This window comes from Rhinichthys klamathensis, unplaced genomic scaffold (assembly GCF_029890125.1).
Source record: "Rhinichthys klamathensis goyatoka isolate OS25496 unplaced genomic scaffold, OSU_Roscu_1.1 h1tg000552l_1, whole genome shotgun sequence".
In the NCBI taxonomy this organism is placed as follows: domain Eukaryota; kingdom Metazoa; phylum Chordata; class Actinopteri; order Cypriniformes; family Leuciscidae; genus Rhinichthys; species Rhinichthys klamathensis.
In genome coordinates, this window is record NW_026607022.1 from 553,484 (window position 1) to 575,000 (window position 21,517).

A 21,517-nucleotide genomic window follows, 5' to 3' on the forward strand; every position below is an offset into this window, starting at 1 on the left:
ATTATTAATATGATAGAATAAAAAGTCCATATTATTTGGAATGCATATAATATTAATAATATTTATATTAATGTTTTTATTGTTATCTCTCTATCTGCCAGTCTGTTTTTTCTAGAATTGGATGGAGTAAAAAAAGAAAAAGAAATAAGATCTAGATGGAGTGACGTCGAAAGAGCACTAATGAGCCAAGCCCCATCGCCAACCAATCAAACCCCGGCATTCAAAAACGTCACCTGTAAGCCAGTAGCAGAGAACGGCCTCATTAATTATTCATGACATGCCAATGTTGTTCCACCTCACGCGGGCTGGCGGAGGAGAAAAACATACTGGAAACGAGTGAAGATCGTCACCATGGCGACAGCGATTTATCTCGAACATTACCTCGATAGTGAGTATAATTAATTCCCGAGCAAATACGGCGGATTTAACGTTTTTTTTTTACGCGGGATGAAGGTGTTTTAAGAGGTCCAGTTTGAGGATGTTTTGATGGCTAATGTCAGATTAGCATTAGCGAGCTTCAGCTAGTAAGCCAACAGGTTGATTCGCTTCTTTTCTACTGTACAACACTGCGTAAATCTACGTGATTCTTTTATTTTGTTGTTTAAGGAGTTTTATATACATCTATTGTGAAACCAAAGCTAAGTTTTAAATGCATTACAGAAAGTAGTTAGCAAGCATGCTAACAACATGCTAAGTCAACAAATGAATGTTATGCGAGGTTGTCTGTGTGTATATGTATTTGTGCTCAGGTATCTGTCTAGATAAGTAGAAGATGGTGGTCTAGAACGGTCCTCTTGTATGTAAACAGTACTTTTTATTAAATTGAGATATTTATTATGACCCTAGGCATTGAAAACCTGCCCTGTGAGCTCCAGAGAAACTTCACACTTATGCGGGAACTGGACAACAGAGCGGAGGGTGAGATGACATCTTAAATCATACTGTGCCGTCTATCTAGGGAGCATCTTTGGGTATTATAGGGTGTTGAGTATCGTGACCCAGTCCCGGAGAAGTGGCATGAAAATGGATGAAATTGATGGATGTGTTTTTTGCCCCCCCCCCCCTCTTTTGCAGAAAAGAAATACGAAATCGATAAGCTCACAGAAGAATACATCACTAACGTCCGAAATCTGGCCCCGGATCAGAGAGTGGAGCACCTGCAAAAGATTCAGAACGGATTCAGCAAATGCAGAGAGTACACCGACGACAAAGTGCAGCTCGCCATGCAGACGTACGAGATGGTCAGTGCAAACCTGGCAATATCAGTGTGATTTCTATTCTCAGTTTGGCAAAAAAATAGAAGTTTGTTTTTATAACAAATATAATTTTCTGTTTTTATTTATTTAATTATTTAAGTAGATTTCGCAATATTTATTCATCCATTTAAATGTGTGGGAACCTCAAAAATGTTTATTTTAATGTGTCTGTATTTATCTTTTGTGGTCAAAAATAGTACATTCTTTTTCTTTTTTTTAGAATGTACTATAATTTAGTTAAAATTTAGTAAATTAACAGAAATGTTTTAAAAAAAAAATAATTTTAGTTAGCAATAATAACCCTGTCAAGCCAATCACTGCGGTGTCATTTTTCAATAGTTTGATTTACATATTGTTTTGTTTCTTTTTTAAGTATTATCATTTTTTTAACATTATTAAAAATAACCCTTCTTCTCACTAGGTGGACAAACACATCCGAAGGCTGGACGCGGACCTCGCTCGCTTCGAGAACGAGCTGAAGGAGAAGTTGGACGTCAGCGGCTACGAAAGTCCAGACAACAGGACGCCCAAGAGTAAGACCCAACGTGGCCAAATACTGTACAACGCATGTCATACTGTACATGATCAGATAGATATGAACTGTTGTCCTGTGTAGAGGTGAGTGGCAGAGGAAGCCTGAAGGAAAAGCGACGACCGAAAGGAAGAGGACGGAAATCTTCAGACGACGAATCGCCACGGAAAAAGAAAATGAAAAAAGGGTAAGAGTGAACTTTAGGAAAGCCTTCGCCCAAACTTGTCAATCATACGAGCAACAAGCAGCGTTAGCTTTGTTTCCATCCATTTTTATGCTAATTTTGGGATACCTCATCAAACAACGCTGAATTAAAATCCAAGATGCATGATAAATGCGCATTAAAAAAAACACTGAATAAATCCCAGGACGAACAACATACAGGTGAAACTCGAAAATTAGAATATCGTGCATTTATTTCAGTAATTCAACTTAAAAGATGAAACTAATATATTATATAGACTCATTACATGCAAAGTGAGATATCTCAAGCCTTGTTATAATTGTGATTATTATGGCTTAAGAAAACCTTTTCACAATATTCTAATTTTGACTTTGGGGTTTTCATAAGCTGTAAGCCATAATCATCACAATTATAACAAATAAAGGCTTGAAATATCTCACTTTGCATGTAATGAGTCTATATAATATATAAGTTTCACCTTTTAAGTTGAATCACTGAAATAAATGCACGATATTCTAATTTTTCGACTTTCACCTGTAAAGCTCACATGTCTTTGGCTCAGCGGAGGCTGTGATTGGATAACTGGAGTAACCAGCGGACCAATCACATCGCAGCATCTCAAATGTTGGTTTTGTGGCTACGAGTCAAAGTCTGTCATCAGAATGATTTGGTTCTCTTGAACACATGGGATGGAAACGCTGCTTTATTCGCAGATTTGAATGCAATATTATAATTGTTTTGATGGACACGTAACTATTTCCTCGTTGTTTTCCGCAGCCCTGAGTTCTCTGAATCCGTCTTACCAGTTCACCCATCAGACGTCTTAGACATGCCTGTGGATCCCAACGAACCCACGTACTGCCTGTGTCACCAGGTGTCATATGGAGAAATGATCGGATGCGACAACATGGATGTACGAGCGGATGTCCTGTCCATTCACTTTAAACTGTTTTTTTAGCCTTTCCTCGTCTATTTCTTTAACAAACAAACAAAACTGCTTTTCTTAACAGTGTCCCATCGAGTGGTTTCACTTCGCCTGTGTTGATCTGACAACGAAACCCAAAGGGAAATGGTACGTCGATCTGTTCAGAGTCGCTCGACGAGGAACCGTCGATATCTTTGTTTTTGAAGATCAACAAACAGCTTTTCTTCTCTTTCTTCCAGGTTCTGTCCACGATGCACCCAGGATCGAAAGAAAAAATGAGATGTTGAGATTACATTTCTATATGAATATACATATGCATATATATGTATTTTGTCTAAGTGGTAAAATAGGATAATATATACTCCTTTATATGGCCATGATGAAATATATGAGGGTCACGAGAAAACAAAGTTTTTATTTTTCAAAGTACTTGAAATGTTTCCATTTGTTTGAGTTTCATTCTGTGTTGTCAAATTGTCTTTTTAGGCAATTTCGGATATATTATATATGATATAGGCTATATATATATTTTCCTCTCTTTACTTACTGATTATTTTTATGAAGCTTCAAGCATCCAAACTATCACTCTTGTGCTTTGCTCATGAAATGTTTTTAGCGCGGCAACAAGTCGTTCGGCACGATTTCACTTTTAAGACGCTGAATTCGGCAGCCAACGTTCGATTGTATTTCCCGCTCTTGCACTTAAAGGCCAATGCGACTACTTTTCCTGCAACTACCGATTTGCTTTGAAACTCTCTCTGTTAGAGAGAAACGAAACTTTGTAGTGCTAGTAAAGTGTTTAATTATAGAAGCTTGTTTCCGCCTTGGAATTAAACCATTTAAAAGATAATTGCGAGATATAATGTCAGAATTGGGATGTATAAACTCGCAATTAGGAGAAAAAGTCTAAATTGTGACATATAAACTCGCAATTACGAGAAAAAGTCTAAATTGTGAGATATAAACAAAAGTCTAAATTGTGAGATATAAACTCGCAATTACGAGAAAAACAAACTCGCAATTACGAGAAAAAGTCTAAATTGTGAGATATAAACTCGCAATTACGAGAAAGTCTAAATTGTGACAAACTCGCAATTGTAAGAAATAAAGTCACAATTGTGAGATATAAACTCGCAATTACGAGAAAAAGTCTAAATTGTGACAAACTCGCAATTATGAGAAAAAGTCTAAATTGTGAGCTACAAACTCGCAATTACGAGAAAAAGTCTAAATTGTGACATATAAACTCGCAATAACGAGAAAAAGTCTAAATTGTGACAAACTCGCAATTACGAGAAAGTCTAAATTGTGAGATACAAACTCGCAATTACGAGAAAAAGTCTAAATTGTGACATAAACTCGCAATTACAACAAAAAGTCTAAATTGTGATATAAACGCAATTACGAAAAAAAGTCTAAATTGTGAGATATAAACTCGCAATTACGAGAAAGTCTAAATTGTGACAAACTCGCAATTGTAAGAAATAAAGTCACAATTGTGAGATATAAACTCGCAATTACGAGAAAAAGTCTAAATTGTGAGATATAAACTAGCGATTACGAGAAAAGTCTAAATTGTGACAAACTCGCAATTGTAAGAAATAAAGTATAAATATCATATAAACTCGCAATTCTGACTTTTTTTCTCGCAACTCTGACTTTTTTTTCTTGCAATTCTGACTTCTTTTCTCAGAATTGCGAGATATAAACTTTTGCACGATTAGGAACTATTCAAAATGGAAGCTTGTCTCCGTTACAGAATAAAAAAAAGACAAAAAAGGTAATTGCGACTTTTTATCCCACATTTGTGACTTTTTTTCTCGCAATTGCGTGGGATAAAATTGTGGGATAAAAAGTCGCAATTACTTTTTTTTTATTTTTTATTCTTTAACGGAGACAAGCTTCCATTTTTAATCATTCCTAATCGTGCAATTGCAGATAACAACCCAAAATCTCGAGGTACAACTGCCGTCATCCGAGGCTTTTCCTATGGACAATCAAGTTCCGCTTCATTCTTCGCTTTATTTCCGAGAATCTTTTGCCGAACTCAAAGCGATTAACTACTGCATTTCAAAGCAACAGTACACGTGCGACGTCTCGTTGTTGAATGTTTTAAACGCGTGATTTTGGCAGTATCTGCCGTCTTTTCTCCAGCAGCTTTGATGCACTTTTTAATCGACGGGACTCGGCACTTGTGGCTTTCCGATTCGAAGCCGTTTTTAATGCGCAAACAAAATGTCAAGAGGATCTACCAAAGTGAGATTAAGCGGTGTTAACGCTGCTCTTGTGTTATTTTACGATTCTATATGTGATCCAAATATAAAACATGAAATATTACTTTCATATTGACGTGAGACTACCTTATTGAACACACGTACCTGTACGTCTTTATATGGTGTCATCAGTAGTGGCTAGAGGATCCACAGGGTTGAAAGTGTGACAATCAAGTAGCGTTTTATTTTTTCATGTTTAACTATCCCTGGATATATGTTCCGTACAGCTTTTCGTAAAAACAAATAAATATTTACCATTAAAAGTCGTCTTGTCGTTTAAAATGTATGTCAAGTATTGTGATGTTTTAGTATCATTACCAGTGTTGGGGAAAGTAACTTTAAAAAAGTAATGCATTACAATATTGCGTTACTCTCTTAAAAAGTAACAAATTGCGTTACTAAAATCTATAGTCATTTTCGCTCATGGTTTAACTGAATCATCGAAGGTCGACTCAGAAGCAAGTACATCTGTCAATAAAGTGAGATTAAATGCATAAAACATATTTAGTTATTGGAGGTTTGCATAGTATTCTGATTCTACTTTTCACTGATTTTATTCATATTGAGGAATATTTAATCTTTTTTGTGTGCAAATGAGATGAGTAAATGCACACATTTAGTGTAGAACTACAATAACAATCATGTTTACACACACACACACATCTCTGGACAGGAGAGCTGTCAGTCATTAAATGGGAAAACAAAGTAACTTGCGTTAGAAAAAGTAACTCAGATATTTTGTTTGTTTGTTATAATTTTTTAAGTAATGCGTTACTTTACTAGTTACTTGATAAAGTAATCTGATTACATAACTCAAGTTACTTGTAATGAGTTACACTCAACACTGATCATTACTATTTTAGGATTTATTTAGTTGAGGTAATCTATGTTTTTGTAGGCTGATAATAGATCATATTTAAAAAAATCATAGTTGTAAAAAAAAACATTGAGGTTTAGACTTTACATGTCCTCCATTTTTTGTTTATTGAATTAAATATTTAGATTTGTGTGATGTCAAAGAACCAAAAGAGTAAAACTATTACAGTGGCCTTAAACCCAACAGCATGTTCATCACCAGACTTCAACAACATAAACCCCCATAATGCACCATGTCTGAATCACTTCCTCTAAGTGTCCCTGATGTTCTAGAACTCATCATCGGACGGCTCCCCGTCCCAGCTACACGTCTCTCGCACGCTGGTCTCGGGAAACTCCACTTCCAGGTCGTACACGAACTCCGGGTCCTCTTTGCGTCTGCGGTTGCGCTCGAACAGCTCGTCCATCTGAGCCTTCCTGCGGTCGAGCTCTTCATCGCTCAGTTTGTTCAGGTCCTCGTCGTCGAGGTCGGGCCCCCGTTGGGCGGCGAGGCTCTGGTCCAGGCTGAGGCCCCGCAGATGATCCCGGAGGATGAGGTGAAGTCTCTCAAGCTGGACCATAGACACAGACTCCAGATAGATGCTGTGACGGACATGATGCTTCATCCGCTCTGCTGCTCGGCTGCAGTCTGGAAAGAAGGAAGCAACACTTTAAGACAGTACATTAAAGGGATAGTTCACCCAACTTTTATGATGGATATATGCACTTTAATGATGGACAGATGCACTTTTATCATGGAAAGATGCACCTTTATGATGGATAGATACAAGTGCATCATAAAAGTGCATCTATCCATCATAAAAGTGCATATGTCCATCATAAAAGCGCATCTGTCCATCATAAAAGTGCATCCATCCATCATAAAAGTGCATCTGTCCATCATAAAAGTGCATCCATCCATCATAAAAGTGCATCTATCCATCATAAAAGTGCATCTATCCATTATAAAAGTGAATCCATCCATCATAAAAGTGCATCCGTCCATCATAAAAGTGCATCCATCCATCATAAAAGTCCATCTATCCATCATAAAAGTGCATCTATCCATCATAAGTGCATCTGTCCATCATAAAAGTGCATCCATCCATCATAAAAGTGTATCTATCCATCATAAAAGTGCATCCATCCATCATAAAAGTGCATCTGTCCATCATAAAAGTGCATCTATCCATCATAAAAGTGCATCCATCCATCATAAAAGTGCATCTATCCATTATAAAAGTGCATCTATCCATCATAAAAGTGCATCCATCCATCCATCATAAAAGTGCATCCATCCATCATAAAAGTGCATCCATCCATCATAAAAGTGCATCTGTCCATCATAAAAGTGCATCTATCATCATAAAAGTGCATCTATCCATTATAAAAGTGCATCTATCCATCATAAAAGTGCATCCATCCATCATAAAAGTGCATCCATCCATCATAAAAGTGCATCTATCATCATAAAAGTGCATCTATCCATTATCAAAGTGCATCTATCCATCATAAAAGTGCATCCATCCATCATAAAAGTGCATCCATCCATCATAAAAGTGCATCTATCCATCATAAAAGTGCATCCATCCATCATAAAAGTGCATCTATCCATCATAAAAGTGCATCCATCCATCATAAGTGCATCTGTCCATCATAAAAGTGCATCCATCCATCATAAAAGTGCATCTGTCCATCATAAAAGTGCATCTATCATCATAAAAGTGCATCTATCCATTATAAAAGTGCATCTATCCATCATAAAAGTGCATCCATCCATCATAAAAGTGCATCCATCCATCATAAAAGTCAATCTATCCATCATAAAAGTGCATCCATCCATCATAAAAGTCCATCTATCCATCATAAAAGTGCATCCATCCATCATAAAAGTGCATCTGTCCATCATAAAAGTGCATCTATCATCATAAAAGTGCATCTATCCATTATAAAAGTGCATCTATCCATCATAAAAGTGCATCCATCCATCATAAAAGTGCATCCATCCATCATAAAAGTCCATCTATCCATCATAAAAGTGCATCCATCCATCATAAAAGTCCATCTATCCATCATAAAAGTGCATCCATCCATCATAAAAGTCCATCTATCCATCATAAAAGTGCATCCATCCATCATAAAAGTGCATCTATCCATCATAAAAGTGCATCAATCCACCATAAAAGTAGGGCTGTCAACTTTAGTCGTTTAATCGACTAATCGGTCGATGGCGTCTTGGTCGACTGACATTCTTATTGGTAGACCGGTTTTGATTTTTTTTTTTTTTTTTTTTTTTTTACCAATAGAAAGAAATTTTCAATGATTTACTCCTTGATTTGTATTCCTATATAAGCAGTTATATATTACTGTATTCTAAATATAATTCGCCTATGGTTTATCCCCAACTTTAAATGCTTTAATTTAGGCTATTTTGTAACAGCGCCACAGTTTAGCACACACACATATAACACTCGGTGGCTGGCTGCGCTGCTGCTTCGTGCTCACTAAGGGATATAGGTAGTTTAGCTGTATTCATTCAGTTAGAACGCTACTTGTTTCGGTTTTTATACACTATATGTTTTTATCTCGATGCGGCGTGGACGCACTCGGAAAAAAAAGAGCGCGTCGCACCGCGACCGCGTTGCTTCCATCTTGAGCGCGCACACCGCGCGCCTACATTTGAAATCGAACTTGAGCGCGCAAAAGACGTGAGCAGTCCCTTTAACGGCTTTATCATGCTGACTCAATAGATTGTGTTTTCTTGATATGTTTTTGTTTTTATTTGTACACTTGAAGTATTTGAAAATAGCCTAAATAATGTAACAAAACGAAAATAAACCTATGCGGTCCTACAATACAGCCGATTGTTTTTTAGGCTCTCTGGGTTTTTTGTGTGTTTGTTTTAAAACTCCTAGATCGGCTGGACAAAAGTTAACCCATAGCTTTGAAAGTAAAGAAGAATATACAGCCTATAAAGGAGAGCTTTTGTTAGGATGTTTCATGGCAGACAGCAGTTATATTTTTTGTAGCGTGTGGTGTGGTCAGGTGTGCGATTGTGACTGTCACTATAGACCTAGGACAGAGCTCCTCACTTATTGCAGTTAAAAAAAATCACTTAATTTTCAAAGAATTGTATTATTATTATTATAGTTTTATGTATTTTTGATGTTTTTTCGTTGTTGTTTTATAAATGCTCTATGACAATTGTTAAAAAATGTTCAATCAAAACATTGCGTCTTTTCTTCTTCTTTTTTTTTTAGTCGACTAATCGTTGCGCAGGACAAGACTTTGGTCGACTAAGGATTTCTTTGGTTAACTACAGCCCTACATAAAAGTGCATCTATCCATCATAAAAGTGCATCCATCCATCATAAAAGTGCATCAATCCATCATAAAAGTGCATCTGTCCATCATAAAAGTGCATCTATCCATCATAAAAGTGCATCTATCCATCATAAAAGTGCATCTATCCATCATAAAAGTGCATCAATCCATCATAAAAGTGCATCAATCCATCATAAAAGTGCATCCATCCATCATAAAAGTGCATCCATCCATCATAAAAGTGCATCAATCCATCATAAAAGTGCATATATCTCACAAAAAGTCGCTGGAAAAGTCTAAGTCACATTTCGAACTTCATTCTTTTGGGGTGTCCCTCAGGTGTTATAGTTGAGGGCCACTTTTGTTCTTGTTTTAAGAGAAATATATGTGGGTGAATGAATGGCTCAAAACTTCTTAAGAACAAGTTTATGTCATATTTCAAACAGACTTACCTGAATACTGAGAGAAGTTCCTCACAGGTATGATTCTTTTCCGCATCTTGCTGGTGTTCTTGTTCTCATATACGAGGATGATTGAAGGTGGAATAAATTTCACTCCACATTGCTTTGCTACTATGGACATTTTCACTCACACTGACATGTCCAGCTGCAGAATCAAATGAGAAATATTGTCCATAAAGAGTCAACCAATAGTTATATTTCTCCATAAATAGTTAATAATAATAAAATATTACTTCACGTAGTTGAAAAATATGTGAAAATCTTCTGAAAACTGTATATGCACACAAATCTATCTTATAGATAGTAGAATAGATAGTAATGTTAATATTTATTTGAAAGATGTTTTAAAAGGATTAATGTTTTATTTACTATCAAATCAACAAATTAAATAGAAATTGTTGCAGCTATATTAAGTTATTGCTGTGCTAAATAAATAATTTATTTGCTCATTAATATTAGTGTGTGTGTGTTAGTAAAACAAATATGATTACGGTACAGTTAGTTTTATCCATCTATCTATCCATGTATCTATCTATTTATCTATCTCTAATATTAGCATTAGTAACCATAGTAACAGTGAGATGTGTTGCACAACGACTATCGGAATAGTTATCGCTGGATTCACGCTGATTCTATCGAGACAGTTTTTTCTTAAAGGCACAGGCTCATATTTAATACGCAATACACGAGCTTGTAAATAAATCAGTGATTAGGCAAAACCATACTCTTGTTGTGGTTATTTGATTGCGGTTTCCATGCTTCCTCGTCGCCCCTGTATCCTTTTCTTCTGACGGGGGAGTTTCTCGCACGAGAGGCTCATTAGCGCCACCTGTCGGCCGGGTGTTATTAAACCCGGAAGTAAATGCAGCTACAAATCGGAACTAAAGCATGAGCGCTGATCGAACATGCACAATTTTTATTTATTAGCAACTGTGTTGTATTTAATCCACAATGGAAAGTCGCAAGAAGGTATTTTTAATTCAAAACATGCTGATAAATAAGGGTCAATAAGGGAAAAAAACACCAATATCTGACATAAACCTAAACTAAATTTCTGCATTTTCCTCATTCAGCAGATCATTGTTTTCCTTCTGAATTCCTTGAGTCATTGTCGATGTCTATGAAGATTACCAAAGCGGGATTTCACAGGTCTCCTCTTACTTTTAAAATATGTTTATTTATTCGTTCATGTTCATGATTTTGTCATTGACAGTGTTGTTTTGGTGTTATAGGGATCTCCTATACACTGTTGAATGGGGAGAAGTAGATCATGATGTGAAAGCTTTACTGGTCCAGAAGCTTCCCAGTGGAGTTTACATGGACGAATACCAGCTGGAAACCCTGAGACACGACACGGGTTTGGAGGTGAGCGCGTTCAATAGTGTTGAAATTATACTTAAATGTACATTTTCAGGTCAGAAGCCACTTTTTTATGTCTTTGCTTGCTGAAGTACAACATTACTTTGGGATTATCTCTAACTCGTGGAACAAGAAGGCTTTAAAATCATTTGAAATATGTACGTCTTTTAATCCTTTCCTTTGATATGCAATCTTTTCTGATTAGTTATGTACTCCTGTCTTGTACCTAGTTTTGTTTTGTTTTCCTCAAAACGTTTATTTGTTCTACATTGGTGACCGTTTCCTCCTTTGTTAGTACAAAGAATTAAAAAAAAAAAACTCAATAAATGTTCTCAACAATAATATAAATAATGTTATATTATGCGTGTGAATGTGTTATAGCCCATACACTTTAATTGAGACGAGCCTGAACATGTTTTGTAGGTTCTTCTGGATTCCAAGGTTGATCTGGAAGCTCCTGAATATCTGTCCACTGGTTTCACCGCACTGGTTTTCCTCTCTGGAAAGCACGAGGCGACGGTCCCCGTTCACGGCCGGTATCACAGACCCTCAGACTCCGGCCAGGAGCGGGTGACGGTGGAGCTGGAGTCGCCCCGGCTGCTCGTCCGGTCAGACCAGTGTAGGTCAGCTGGAGAAGTGCAGATCCACACAGTGAGATGGCGAGCTCGAGCTCATGTGTTCCTCCGTTACAGGCGACACGCTGAGAGCCGTTTCTCCTCCTCATGAGGCGACTGAAGCGCCGTGTGCCGTCAGCAACCACAGCGTCTGCTCCTGGCTGGAGATCCGCCGTCTGCAGAATAGCAATAATGTAAGATTTATAATAATACTAAATAAACATTAAGAATAGTAAATAATGTTTTATTATAATGTAACAATAATAGTAAATAGTATTTAATATATTGTTATATTTATAGTAATATATATATATATATATGTCATGTAATATTTATACTAATATATCATTTAGTAATAATAATCATAATATTAAATTATATATTTTTTTGTGATCAACTCTTTATTGTCTTTAGAAATAAAGGTAAGACAAACATCCACTCAAACAAAAAGACAGGGAAGGGGGAGCAAGACATATCATCAAAAAATAAAAATAAAAAACTTTATATAGTCATTCCTTTATATAATCCAATATTTTGGAAGAAAAACATTGCCATGCATCAATGGTACTAGATATTAAATTATATTTTGATATCATGTAATACTTATAACATTATAAAATGTATCATGTCATTTTAATAAAAGTAGTAAAACATAAAGTTAACGTAATATATAATTATAAGAATAATAATGGTAAATATTAAATGTGATATTTATAAGGTTATATTCATAATATTATCATATTTTAATATCTGAATATTTAAAGTAATAATGTAATAATAACAATATTATTAATTCATATAATGTATTTATAATATATTTATAATTACAATAGTAAAGACATTATTAAATATGTAATTATTCTATTAATAATATATAAGTAATATTTTAATATGATAAAATATTTATAATATTATTTAATTATAATATTAATAGTAAATATATAATAGTAGTATTATAATACTTATAATGTGATTTTTATAATATTATATATTATAATTATAATAATAGAAAGTCAATAATAAATACACTTTTAATGTAATATAATACTGCTAATGTAGTGTAATATAATTTGAATAGTAAGTATTACATATGAGATAACAATATAATATATATAATATAAGAATAATAATATTAAATAATTGTAACATCATGTAATGTTTATAGCATAATATAACTATAATAATAGCAAATAGTAATATTTTAATATAAGTAATATTTATAATATGTAATTTATAATGTAAAAATAATAATATCAAATCACATTTTAATATAGTGTAATATTTATAATATTATAAAACAATTTAATGACAATAATAGTAAATAATACATTATATTTAATGTAATATTTATAATATGATATTTTTTATATAATGCAATATTCATAATGATGTATAAATAATAATATTTGACTAATGGGATATTTATATAAATATTATTGTATGATATTGAGGTGCACAAGCTGATAATGTGATATTATGGTAATATTGCTGTATGATATTGAGGTGCACAGGCTGATTATGGGATATTATAGTAAAATTGCTGTATGATATTGAGGTGCACAGGCTGATTATGGGATATTATAGTAATATTATTGTCTCCGTCAGGACACTGGGTCGGTGAGTCTGGAGATCCCAGTGGGAGATTCCTCCATGATCCTCAGTGTGTGTGTCGGGACGGTCCTGACCACGGCGCTCAGCTGTGTGTTCCTGCTCCGCTCCATCTGGACACACGGCACCTTTTAACCCGTAACCTTTGACCCCTGCAGACGAGACTCGGGTCGTCATGTGACCCGCTGATGATGTCTGTGAGATATTTCTGTGTCGTATTGATGAACTGTGCGATATCTTAGGGGAATGTTCATGTCATCATAGCAGATTAATAATGTTTTGTTTCTGTAAAACGTGTTATTGCATTTGTGAATAAAACTGAATATTACTAAATTGTCTGTTATTACATCAATACTTTGTGAATAAATCTATAATTATTAGTATATATATGTATAATATATATTAGTATATAATATACATTTACATGTAATCATTTAGCAGAAGCATTTATCCAACGCGACTCATATATATATATATTTTTTTTTTAAGTCTCCCTGTGGTGAAAATCCAGCTTTTAATGTTGTTTATGTGTCTATGTGGTGTTTTTAATATGCTTTAAGACAAACCATGTGTAAATTCATAAGTCGACAGCATTGCTGAGTATTTTCTCCTCAAAACTGCAGTGAACCAAAGACAGTCTCAAAAACACGGTTTGAAATCGCTGGTGTTTCTGACGTCACAAACGACCTTGTAACCAATCAGATCAACGTGTGATCGTCAACCAGTGGATCTCTGAGCTGAGTGAGTGAGTGGAGGCGGGGCTCATTTGCATATAGAACCGCGTATACTAAATGAGGCAAGGGTGTCGAGTTGCATTCAAGATATATTTAGCCGATAGCTTTTTTTTTTTTTAAGGAAAACCAACCCTTAAATATATAATTTTGGTGATCAAAGATTAGTTTTAAAGCCTACAATTATTGACTACAGGGGGACTTTGATTATTTGAAATATAAAAATGTATAAACCTTTAAGTTAATGTATTAAATACATTGTATTTTGATCGGATATAAATCAATTATTATAATACACATAATTGTTAACAGCATAATACGTAATATTAATAAGTAATTGATTTTAATTCGCCAGACTCTTATTTTGTCGGTCGTTCCCCCACAATGCACTCGCACCGGAAACGGTCTCTGGCTGTGTGCTGCAGGCGAGGGTAGAAAGAGACGCTGCTGGGCGCCTCCCCTTCCCCAAACCAACACAAAAAACTACAGAAAATAACCCCGTGGACAGCAGAAAACAGCCTAGGAAGCATCAGACGGGGCTTTGGCGTCACATCGGGCCTCTACGCGGACAAATCCGCTCCTGTTGAACCCGTTCGAGCGGTTTAAAGTGAAGTTTGACTTCAGTTTCACAGGTGAGTCGCGACAAAACCCGAGATTCTCTGGCCGCGTCCCCAAACCTAGTGTGCTGCCTATCTAGACCGCTTGTTGAGCCTCGACATGAGCGTGTAGGTGATGTCCTTCAGTGCTGTCTAAGTAGGACGCTCAGTGGGGATTGAGGAAGACTGTTATTATATTCTGCATATGTCTGTGTGTTTATATGCAGTTGCTGCTTCTGTATCAGGTTTCTCTCTGCCTGTGTGTTGTGCTTCAGCTTTACTGGGGAAATACTGACAACAAATAATAAAGACAAAAAAGAAGAGGAATGTGTCTTTAGATATGACAATTAAACAGTGCTAATTAATAAAGCATGTAATGAGTTGAAGACTGAGTTATATAGAAGGTTTGATGAGTTTTGGGCAGGCGTCATGTCATTAGATTTTACTTAAGGATTTAAATAAAAATGTAAAAAAGAAATAGTTTAATTTTGAAAATTATTGTCATTATCATTATTATTATTTAATGAAATAATTATTCATTTTAGACAGTTTATTCTGACATTATTTTCATTCTAAGCAAACTGGTTAAAGGAAACAAATATATATATATAATATATTTAGCATGAATTACATTTTAAAGTTGGTTTTATGGTTTACATTGTGTTATTATTATGATTTATTTGTACTAAGTACTTTATTTGTCATTATTGTTCATTTTAAGGACAAGAATTGTAAATTTTTTCTCGCTTTAAAAATAAATATCAAGCATTAAATAGTTCTGATGGTCCTAAAAATCATTTTTGTATGCAAAATATTAATTCATTTGTTTTATTTTTCCCCATATTTAATTAATATAATAATTATTATTTAATAGTAATGATTATTGTTAAGTTTAAGGACAATTATTCATTTATTTTGGAATTATTTTCATAATAAATAATAAGCATAAAATGGTTCTGATGGTCCTAGAAATAATCTAAACATTCTTTATCCAAAATATATATATTTGTTATTTTTCCTTTAATATATATATATTTTTTTATTATAATTAAGCAAACTGGTTAAAGAAACAATAAATGATATTTTGCATAAATTAAATGGTTTACATTTTATTATTATTTATTAGTAGTACTAATTATTAATAAAAAAAAATGCTAATTAAATTTGTTAATCTTAAGGACAACAATTGTAAAATGTCTCTCACTTTTTTTATTATTATAAATATCAAGCATAAAATGATTCTTATGGTCCTAAAAAATCTTAAAAGCAAAATATTAATTTATTTGTTTTATTTTCCCATTTATATTCATTTATACATTTTTAACAGTAATAATTATTATTCATTTTTACTACAATTACTAATTTATTATGACATTATTTTCATGATATATAAATAATTATAAAATGGATCTGATGGTCCTAAAAAAAATAATCTGAAAATTCTTTATGCAAAGTATAATTTATTTTCTATTTGTTATTATTATTTAATAGTAATTAAATATTGTTAATTTTATGACAATTATATTATTATTATTATTTTATTGTGACATTATTTTCATGATAAATAATAATTATAAAGTGGATCTGATGATCCTAAAAAAATAGAAAAAAATTCTTTGTACAAAATATAATTTCTTTTCCATTTAATATAAATTCATTATTATTTTATATAGTAATTAAATATTGTTAATTTTATGACAATTATGTTATTATTATTTTATTGTGATATTATTCTCATGATAAATCATGAGTCTGATGGTTCTAAAATTAATCCGATTTTTTTCGTATGCAAAATATATATTTTTAATTTCTAATTCCTTTATGTATTATTTCCGTGCAAGTATAGACCGGCGTGTTTGTGTGCTGTTGTGTTTGTGTGTGTTGCGTGTGCGTCGCTCATCTCTCCGTTGTGCTTCCCTCTGCTCTTCCAGCTCTAACTCCTCCTTTTCTTTATCTCCACCTGCAAACGTTCCCACTCTTCCTTTCTTTGCTCTTCTCCTCCTCTCGTCCTGGACCATGTGTGATAATGGGGATCTGGAGGACAAGCCGCCCGCTCCGCCCGTGAGGATGAGTAGCACGATCTTCAGCGGCGGCGGGAAGGATCACGCGCTCGCAGCCAATCACAGCTCCAAGCCTCTTCCCTCGGTGCCGGAGGAGCGCAAGCGCAACAAGATCATCTCCATCTTCTCCGGAGCCGAGAAGGGTGCGTATCAAAACGAGCTTTTCCACTCACCGGCTAGATTTTGTAGGTTACCGGCCATTCAGAACTTCTACTAGCCAAAAAAAATAAAAAAAAATAACTACATCATATATTTATAAAATTTGGATTTCATACATTCATTTCCTATTCAAACAAAATCCTGTCATCCAGCATTTCCTCTTCCTCTTTCCTCCTCATCACCAGACATGTGTTTTAGGAGGACAGATCAATAATACAGGACAAAGAACATGTAGGATGTTGGAAAATAACAATGTCTTTTCTGTTCATCAAATGCTTTTTAATCTTCACTATTGCTTCAGTGCAAATGAACACACGCTCCGTTATTAGTTGTGTAGTGACGTGTGTGTTCAAGTGCGCCAGATATGAGCAGATTGCCAGATTCTGAGCAATACACTGCGTTAAATATGTGCAGATTTGTCTTACACGAACTTCCCCAGCGAACTGAGTAAACAGCCAAATTGGCTCGTGATTCGACAGCGGTGTTAACAGTGTTGGGGAGTAGTTAACTACAAGTAGCGACGCTACTAACTTAACTACATTTTTCAGTAGCTTGGCAGTAGCTCAGTTGCTTTTTAAACAGTGTAGCTTTTCCAGTAGCTAACTACTTTTTGCAGCAAGTAACGGTGTAGCGCGAGCAAAAGCTACATTGCGTTTTGTCGAGACTGCGCGAATCAGCGCATGCAAGGATATTCTTCTTCTTGTTAGATTACAAACTCATTTTTTGCCATTACCGCCACCTGTTGTTTAATCACGCGTCTTGCGGCTAACGGTTCACTGACGTACAGAAGTGGGTTGAAACAGCCCATGATGGAGCAAGACGTGGCGGCATATTTGGAGGATGGAGAAACAACTAACGTTAATTACCCATGGCCTTATTTGTCCAAATTCATGTCTCTCAAAGAAACGACAAGTAAAGGTTACACTTTTGTATGCAATCTTTACAAACCAAAGTTTAAAAGGCTCTCTACGTCGAAGACCTCAAGCACAAATTTAAGGACGCACATACAGTAATGGCCATTTTAAATGTATTAATTATCCTGCTTTATTGTTACATCAAATTTCTATTTCTGATTTAATTACCATGACCCGCCATGATCTGTCCGCCAGTTTGGTAATGAACATAAAAGACCACTAACGTTTGCGCCATCGTATTTGTCAGTTGAACAAAAAATGTAATCTTAGTTTGTTTATCGCATGACAAAGGCTTTGTTCTAATTAAATTGCTGTATAGATTTGTTGTGACTGGTTTCAGAGCGAATTGTTTTAAACACTAAATATTTTACTTAAAACATTCCTCAGACACTTATTCAGTTATTTATAATATACGTTGTTCAAAAAAAGCAAAAGTAGTTTCAATGTATCTAGCTACTTTTGATCGTAACTTGTAGTGTAGCTAACTACTTTTCCAAAAGTGTAGCTTGACTGTAGTTTAACTACTTTAACTAACGAGTAGCTTGTAGCTTGTCAAACTACAGTTTCGGAGTAGCTTCCCCAACACTGGGTGTTAATAACATTAATGTCATACAGCAGCAGCTTTACTGCTGTCACTTTAGGACCTGACACGCATTTTAATAATAATTAGCATTATTGTTTGTCATGAATCATGATATTATACACATGCAGTTTTTAGGAACTGATTTTAATTTCAGAGGCTACCTAGTTCATTTGTAAACTGAACTAGGTAGCCTAATAATCTTTTGCGTTCAACAGAAAAAAGAAATTCATACAGGTTTGAAACAACTTGAGGGTGAGTAAATTATGACAGAATTTTTATTTTTGGGTGAACTATCCCTTTAATACATTTCTAAGTGCTTTTTACCCCCGTCGTCATAATCTCAGGGCTCATCAAACCCACAGACTGACGCCGAGCAGTAAAGCACACTTTGGCTTTCGTGTCTTGCTGTACGTATCGTGGTCTCTGGAGATGCATCACCTCGAGTCACGCTTCGCTCGCATCTCAGAGACGTGTCATGTTTTCTGGGTCAGAGTGAATCTCTCTGATGCTCACGAGGTGTGTGTGTGTGTGTGTGTGTGGTTTTTCCAGGTGGCCGAAGGAAAGACCGAGATAAAGAGCGGCCGGAGATCTCGCCGCCCTCAGACTTCGAGCACACCATCCACGTGGGATTCGACGCGGTTACTGGCGAGTTTACGGTTAGTATACGTATTATATCAGCACATATAGCCTAAATAATGAGTTATATTAATTGGTTTTTAATTTTTTTTTATATATATTGATTACATATTATTCCTGCTTTAATTTTTACTAGATAACAGTTTCGATACGAAATTTCAATAATCGATTTTTTTAAAAAGGTTTCAATGTGGAAATTCTTGGAAATGCTTTTTAAACATGAATTTGAAGGATTTTATGTAGTTGTTATTGTAATGTTGTAAGATGCTTAGTTGTATGTTTTTTCTTTTTTTCTTTATTTTAGCTTTATAAAAAATTTCAAATAATGTACCCAATAATATAAAAACATAGTTTTTGTTAAAATTCATATCAAATGCTAAAAGGAAAGGTTTTATGTAGTTGTTGTTGTTGTAATGTTTTATTTCTATCAAATATAAACCTAAAGATTCGATATAGTTGTTATTGTAATGTACAAAGTTTACGGACGTATTTTTTCAATTGTTTTCAATGAGAGTGCCGCATCACTGTCACTTTTTACCCAGCCGTCCAATCCCAGTGGAGGAGGGGCGGGGCAAATACCACACCGACCAACTGCCACGTCCTGCTCGTACAAAATCATTTAAAACAAGAGCCATAGAAGATACTTTACATGTATCAACATTTTTATAGGCCTATTCAATCCCCGTGTCTCTGGTGCTGAAATATGGCTTATTCATGTTGCTGTACGGTTGCTAGGGTGCTGTAAATGGTTGTTAGGGCATGGCTAGACCGTTTCCAGGCTGAAACTAATAGTCTGGGCATGTATCTGGATATTTAAACACTACTAGCCAGTCTGAGTCAAAAGAGGTTCTGATCTAGAGATATCCCTCTCACCTTTTTTCAATGGAAGTCATTTATGGGGTGGTTGCTAGGGTGCTGTAACTGGTTGCTAGGGCGTGGCTATGTCGTTGTTACATTACTACTTATTGGCTGCTTGCTGGGCAAGTCAAATGAGCTCACCCTCAAGTCTCTACGGCATTTTCATACGAAGATATGATCCCACAAAGTTCGTGTCAATGTTAATTGTCAGGAGAGATCCCGGACGAGCCCCCATTTTTTTTTTTTTTTTTTTTTTTTTTTTTTTTTTTTTTTTCTCCTTTGTCGCACTTTACGAACCGGCCGTGACCCAAATCTAAGGGACATTTTCGGCAAGTTTCAATCCCTTAGAAGCCTATGGAGGAGTGATCCAGCTCTCAGATTTAAAAAAAAAATCTTAATTTGTGTTCTGAAGATGAACGAAAGTCTTACGGGTTTGAACAACATGAGGGCGAGTAATTACTGACAGAGTTTACATTTTGGGGTGAACTATCCCTTTATCAGAGCTGTTAGTAGATTTTGAAACTTTTTGGCCAAATATCGTAATCATAAGATTTTAATGTACAGTAGAAACGATGCGTAATCTAAACCAGATGCGCCATTTGAATTGGCTGAAAAACGAACGTCTGGTAGTGAGGTGTAAGTGTGTTTTCTCCGTGTCCCGCAGGGAATGCCGGAGCAGTGGGCCAGATTACTGCAGACCTCCAACATCACCAAATCCGAGCAGAAGAAGAACCCGCAAGCCGTTCTGGACGTCCTGAAGTTCTACGACTCCACGGGCAACGGCCGGCAGAAGTACCTCAGCTTCTCCTCAGGTCTGCGGCGCGCCGGCGCTTGTGCCGATATAAGCTCCAGTGTCACGCCATGTCGTACTGACCGCTTTTCTCCTCTTGTTTATGTGTAGAGAAGGACGGATTTCCCTCTGGTGAACAATCGGTATGTCATTTTACACTCATTGAGATGCTGTTATAGTTCATTTCACAATTGTGACCCTGGACCACAAAACCAGTCACATGGGTCAATTTTTTAAATTGAGATTTATACATCATCTGAAAGCTGAATAAATACGCTTTCCATTGATGTGCAGGGCTTAAAGTATTCCGGCACCGTGCCGGATCTCCGGCGTGCGGCCGTGAGGAAAAAATGTTTATTTTCGCATGCGATTCATTTTTGTCCAGCGAACGTGTTAAAATATTTAAGCAATTAACGCAGCATCCGTTCTTTCTGTCATCCTTTATCCAGGGTTATGATCACGCTCTTATTCACGCAAATGCGTTAAACCACTCATGCGCGACAAGACAAAAGAGAACACGCTTTCAGTGAATGTCCTCCTGACACGTGCGCGCGCACACACACACACACACACACACACACACGACGCACAGAAAGACGCGCGCCAGTATCGAGTTCTCTTTTGCGCTTGAACGAACAATAACACACACATTTATGCCAAAATGTCAGTTTTGTCGAGCATCCTCACAAGAACAGTCATAAATGAGTTAAATACAATCTTAAATGGAAGTAAATAGTAGTGAGAGAATGAGATGCGTGAGATCCTGTCAACAGCGGCAGATCTTAAAGTGACAGGAGCC

The 21,517-nt window shown here is 35.5% G+C and overlaps 4 protein-coding genes and 1 long non-coding RNA gene across 10 annotated transcripts in view; 4 read left to right on the plus strand and 1 right to left on the minus strand.

The window, feature by feature from the left end:
• The first annotated feature begins 253 nt into the window (after positions 1–253).
• Positions 254–3,419, plus strand: ing5a (inhibitor of growth family, member 5a). The gene is made up of 8 exons (XM_056239048.1): positions 254–388; positions 847–918; positions 1,075–1,241; positions 1,678–1,789; positions 1,873–1,975; positions 2,750–2,885; positions 2,983–3,044; positions 3,137–3,419. Exons 1-8 carry the CDS (start codon positions 352–354, stop codon positions 3,174–3,176), a joined length of 729 nt encoding a protein of 242 aa, XP_056095023.1. The 5' UTR covers positions 254–351; the 3' UTR covers positions 3,177–3,419.
• Positions 3,420–3,760: 341 nt separating this feature from the next.
• On the plus strand, positions 3,761–4,493 carry LOC130073568 (uncharacterized). Of its 5 annotated transcripts, none has more exons than XR_008804368.1 (3): positions 3,761–3,841; positions 4,008–4,274; positions 4,388–4,493. It is a non-coding gene; the product is annotated as an uncharacterized LOC130073568 (long non-coding RNA). The 5 variants fall into 5 exon arrangements; XR_008804370.1 differs by having other exon boundaries at positions 4,008–4,236; XR_008804369.1 differs by lacking the exon at positions 4,388–4,493 and adding an exon at positions 4,312–4,382.
• Positions 4,494–6,230: 1,737 nt separating this feature from the next.
• On the minus strand, positions 6,231–10,655 carry cep19 (centrosomal protein 19). Its single transcript, XM_056239049.1, has 3 exons — positions 10,536–10,655; positions 9,802–9,955; positions 6,231–6,674 (listed from the first exon to the last, which is right to left on the minus strand). Exons 2-3 carry the CDS (start codon positions 9,929–9,931, stop codon positions 6,316–6,318), a joined length of 489 nt encoding a protein of 162 aa, XP_056095024.1. The 5' UTR covers positions 9,932–9,955; positions 10,536–10,655; the 3' UTR covers positions 6,231–6,315.
• Positions 10,640–13,705, plus strand: pigx (phosphatidylinositol glycan anchor biosynthesis, class X). Its single transcript, XM_056239031.1, has 6 exons — positions 10,640–10,779; positions 10,884–10,959; positions 11,043–11,175; positions 11,593–11,788; positions 11,862–11,977; positions 13,380–13,705. The coding sequence occupies exons 1-6, from the start codon at positions 10,716–10,718 to the stop codon at positions 13,524–13,526; spliced, it is 732 nt and encodes a 243-aa protein (XP_056095006.1). The 5' UTR covers positions 10,640–10,715; the 3' UTR covers positions 13,527–13,705.
• Positions 13,706–14,523: 818 nt separating this feature from the next.
• The window catches only part of pak2b (p21 protein (Cdc42/Rac)-activated kinase 2b), a 21,382-nt gene continuing 14,388 nt past the window's right edge, over positions 14,524–21,517 (plus strand). Inside the window, exons 1-5 of one of the 2 annotated variants that reach the window (XM_056239042.1) lie at positions 14,524–14,754; positions 16,650–16,921; positions 18,984–19,090; positions 20,593–20,740; positions 20,830–20,861. In XM_056239042.1, coding sequence (XP_056095017.1) covers positions 16,735–16,921; positions 18,984–19,090; positions 20,593–20,740; positions 20,830–20,861 — 474 coding nt within the window. In that variant the 5' untranslated portion in view covers positions 14,524–14,754; positions 16,650–16,734. The remainder of the gene's footprint in view (positions 14,755–16,649; positions 16,922–18,983; positions 19,091–20,592; positions 20,741–20,829; positions 20,862–21,517) is intronic. The other variant, XM_056239044.1, reaches the window with a different exon arrangement.

Coding starts and splice junctions, on each gene's coding strand:
- cep19 (XM_056239049.1), bottom strand. CDS start 9,931: ATGTCCATAGTAGCAAAGCAATGTGGAGTGAAATTTATTCCACCTTCA. Junction 6,675..9,801: donor GAACTTCTCTCAGTATTCAG/GTAAGTCTGTTT, acceptor CCTTCTTTCCAG/ACTGCAGCCGAGCAGCAGAG.
- pigx (XM_056239031.1), top strand. CDS start 10,716: ATGCACAATTTTTATTTATTAGCAACTGTGTTGTATTTAATCCACAAT. Junction 11,176..11,592: donor GACACGACACGGGTTTGGAG/GTGAGCGCGTTC, acceptor CATGTTTTGTAG/GTTCTTCTGGATTCCAAGGT. Junction 11,789..11,861: donor GCTCGTCCGGTCAGACCAGT/GTAGGTCAGCTG, acceptor CCTCCGTTACAG/GCGACACGCTGAGAGCCGTT.
- ing5a (XM_056239048.1), top strand. CDS start 352: ATGGCGACAGCGATTTATCTCGAACATTACCTCGATA. Junction 2,886..2,982: donor TCGGATGCGACAACATGGAT/GTACGAGCGGAT, acceptor TTTTCTTAACAG/TGTCCCATCGAGTGGTTTCA. Junction 3,045..3,136: donor ACGAAACCCAAAGGGAAATG/GTACGTCGATCT, acceptor TCTTTCTTCCAG/GTTCTGTCCACGATGCACCC.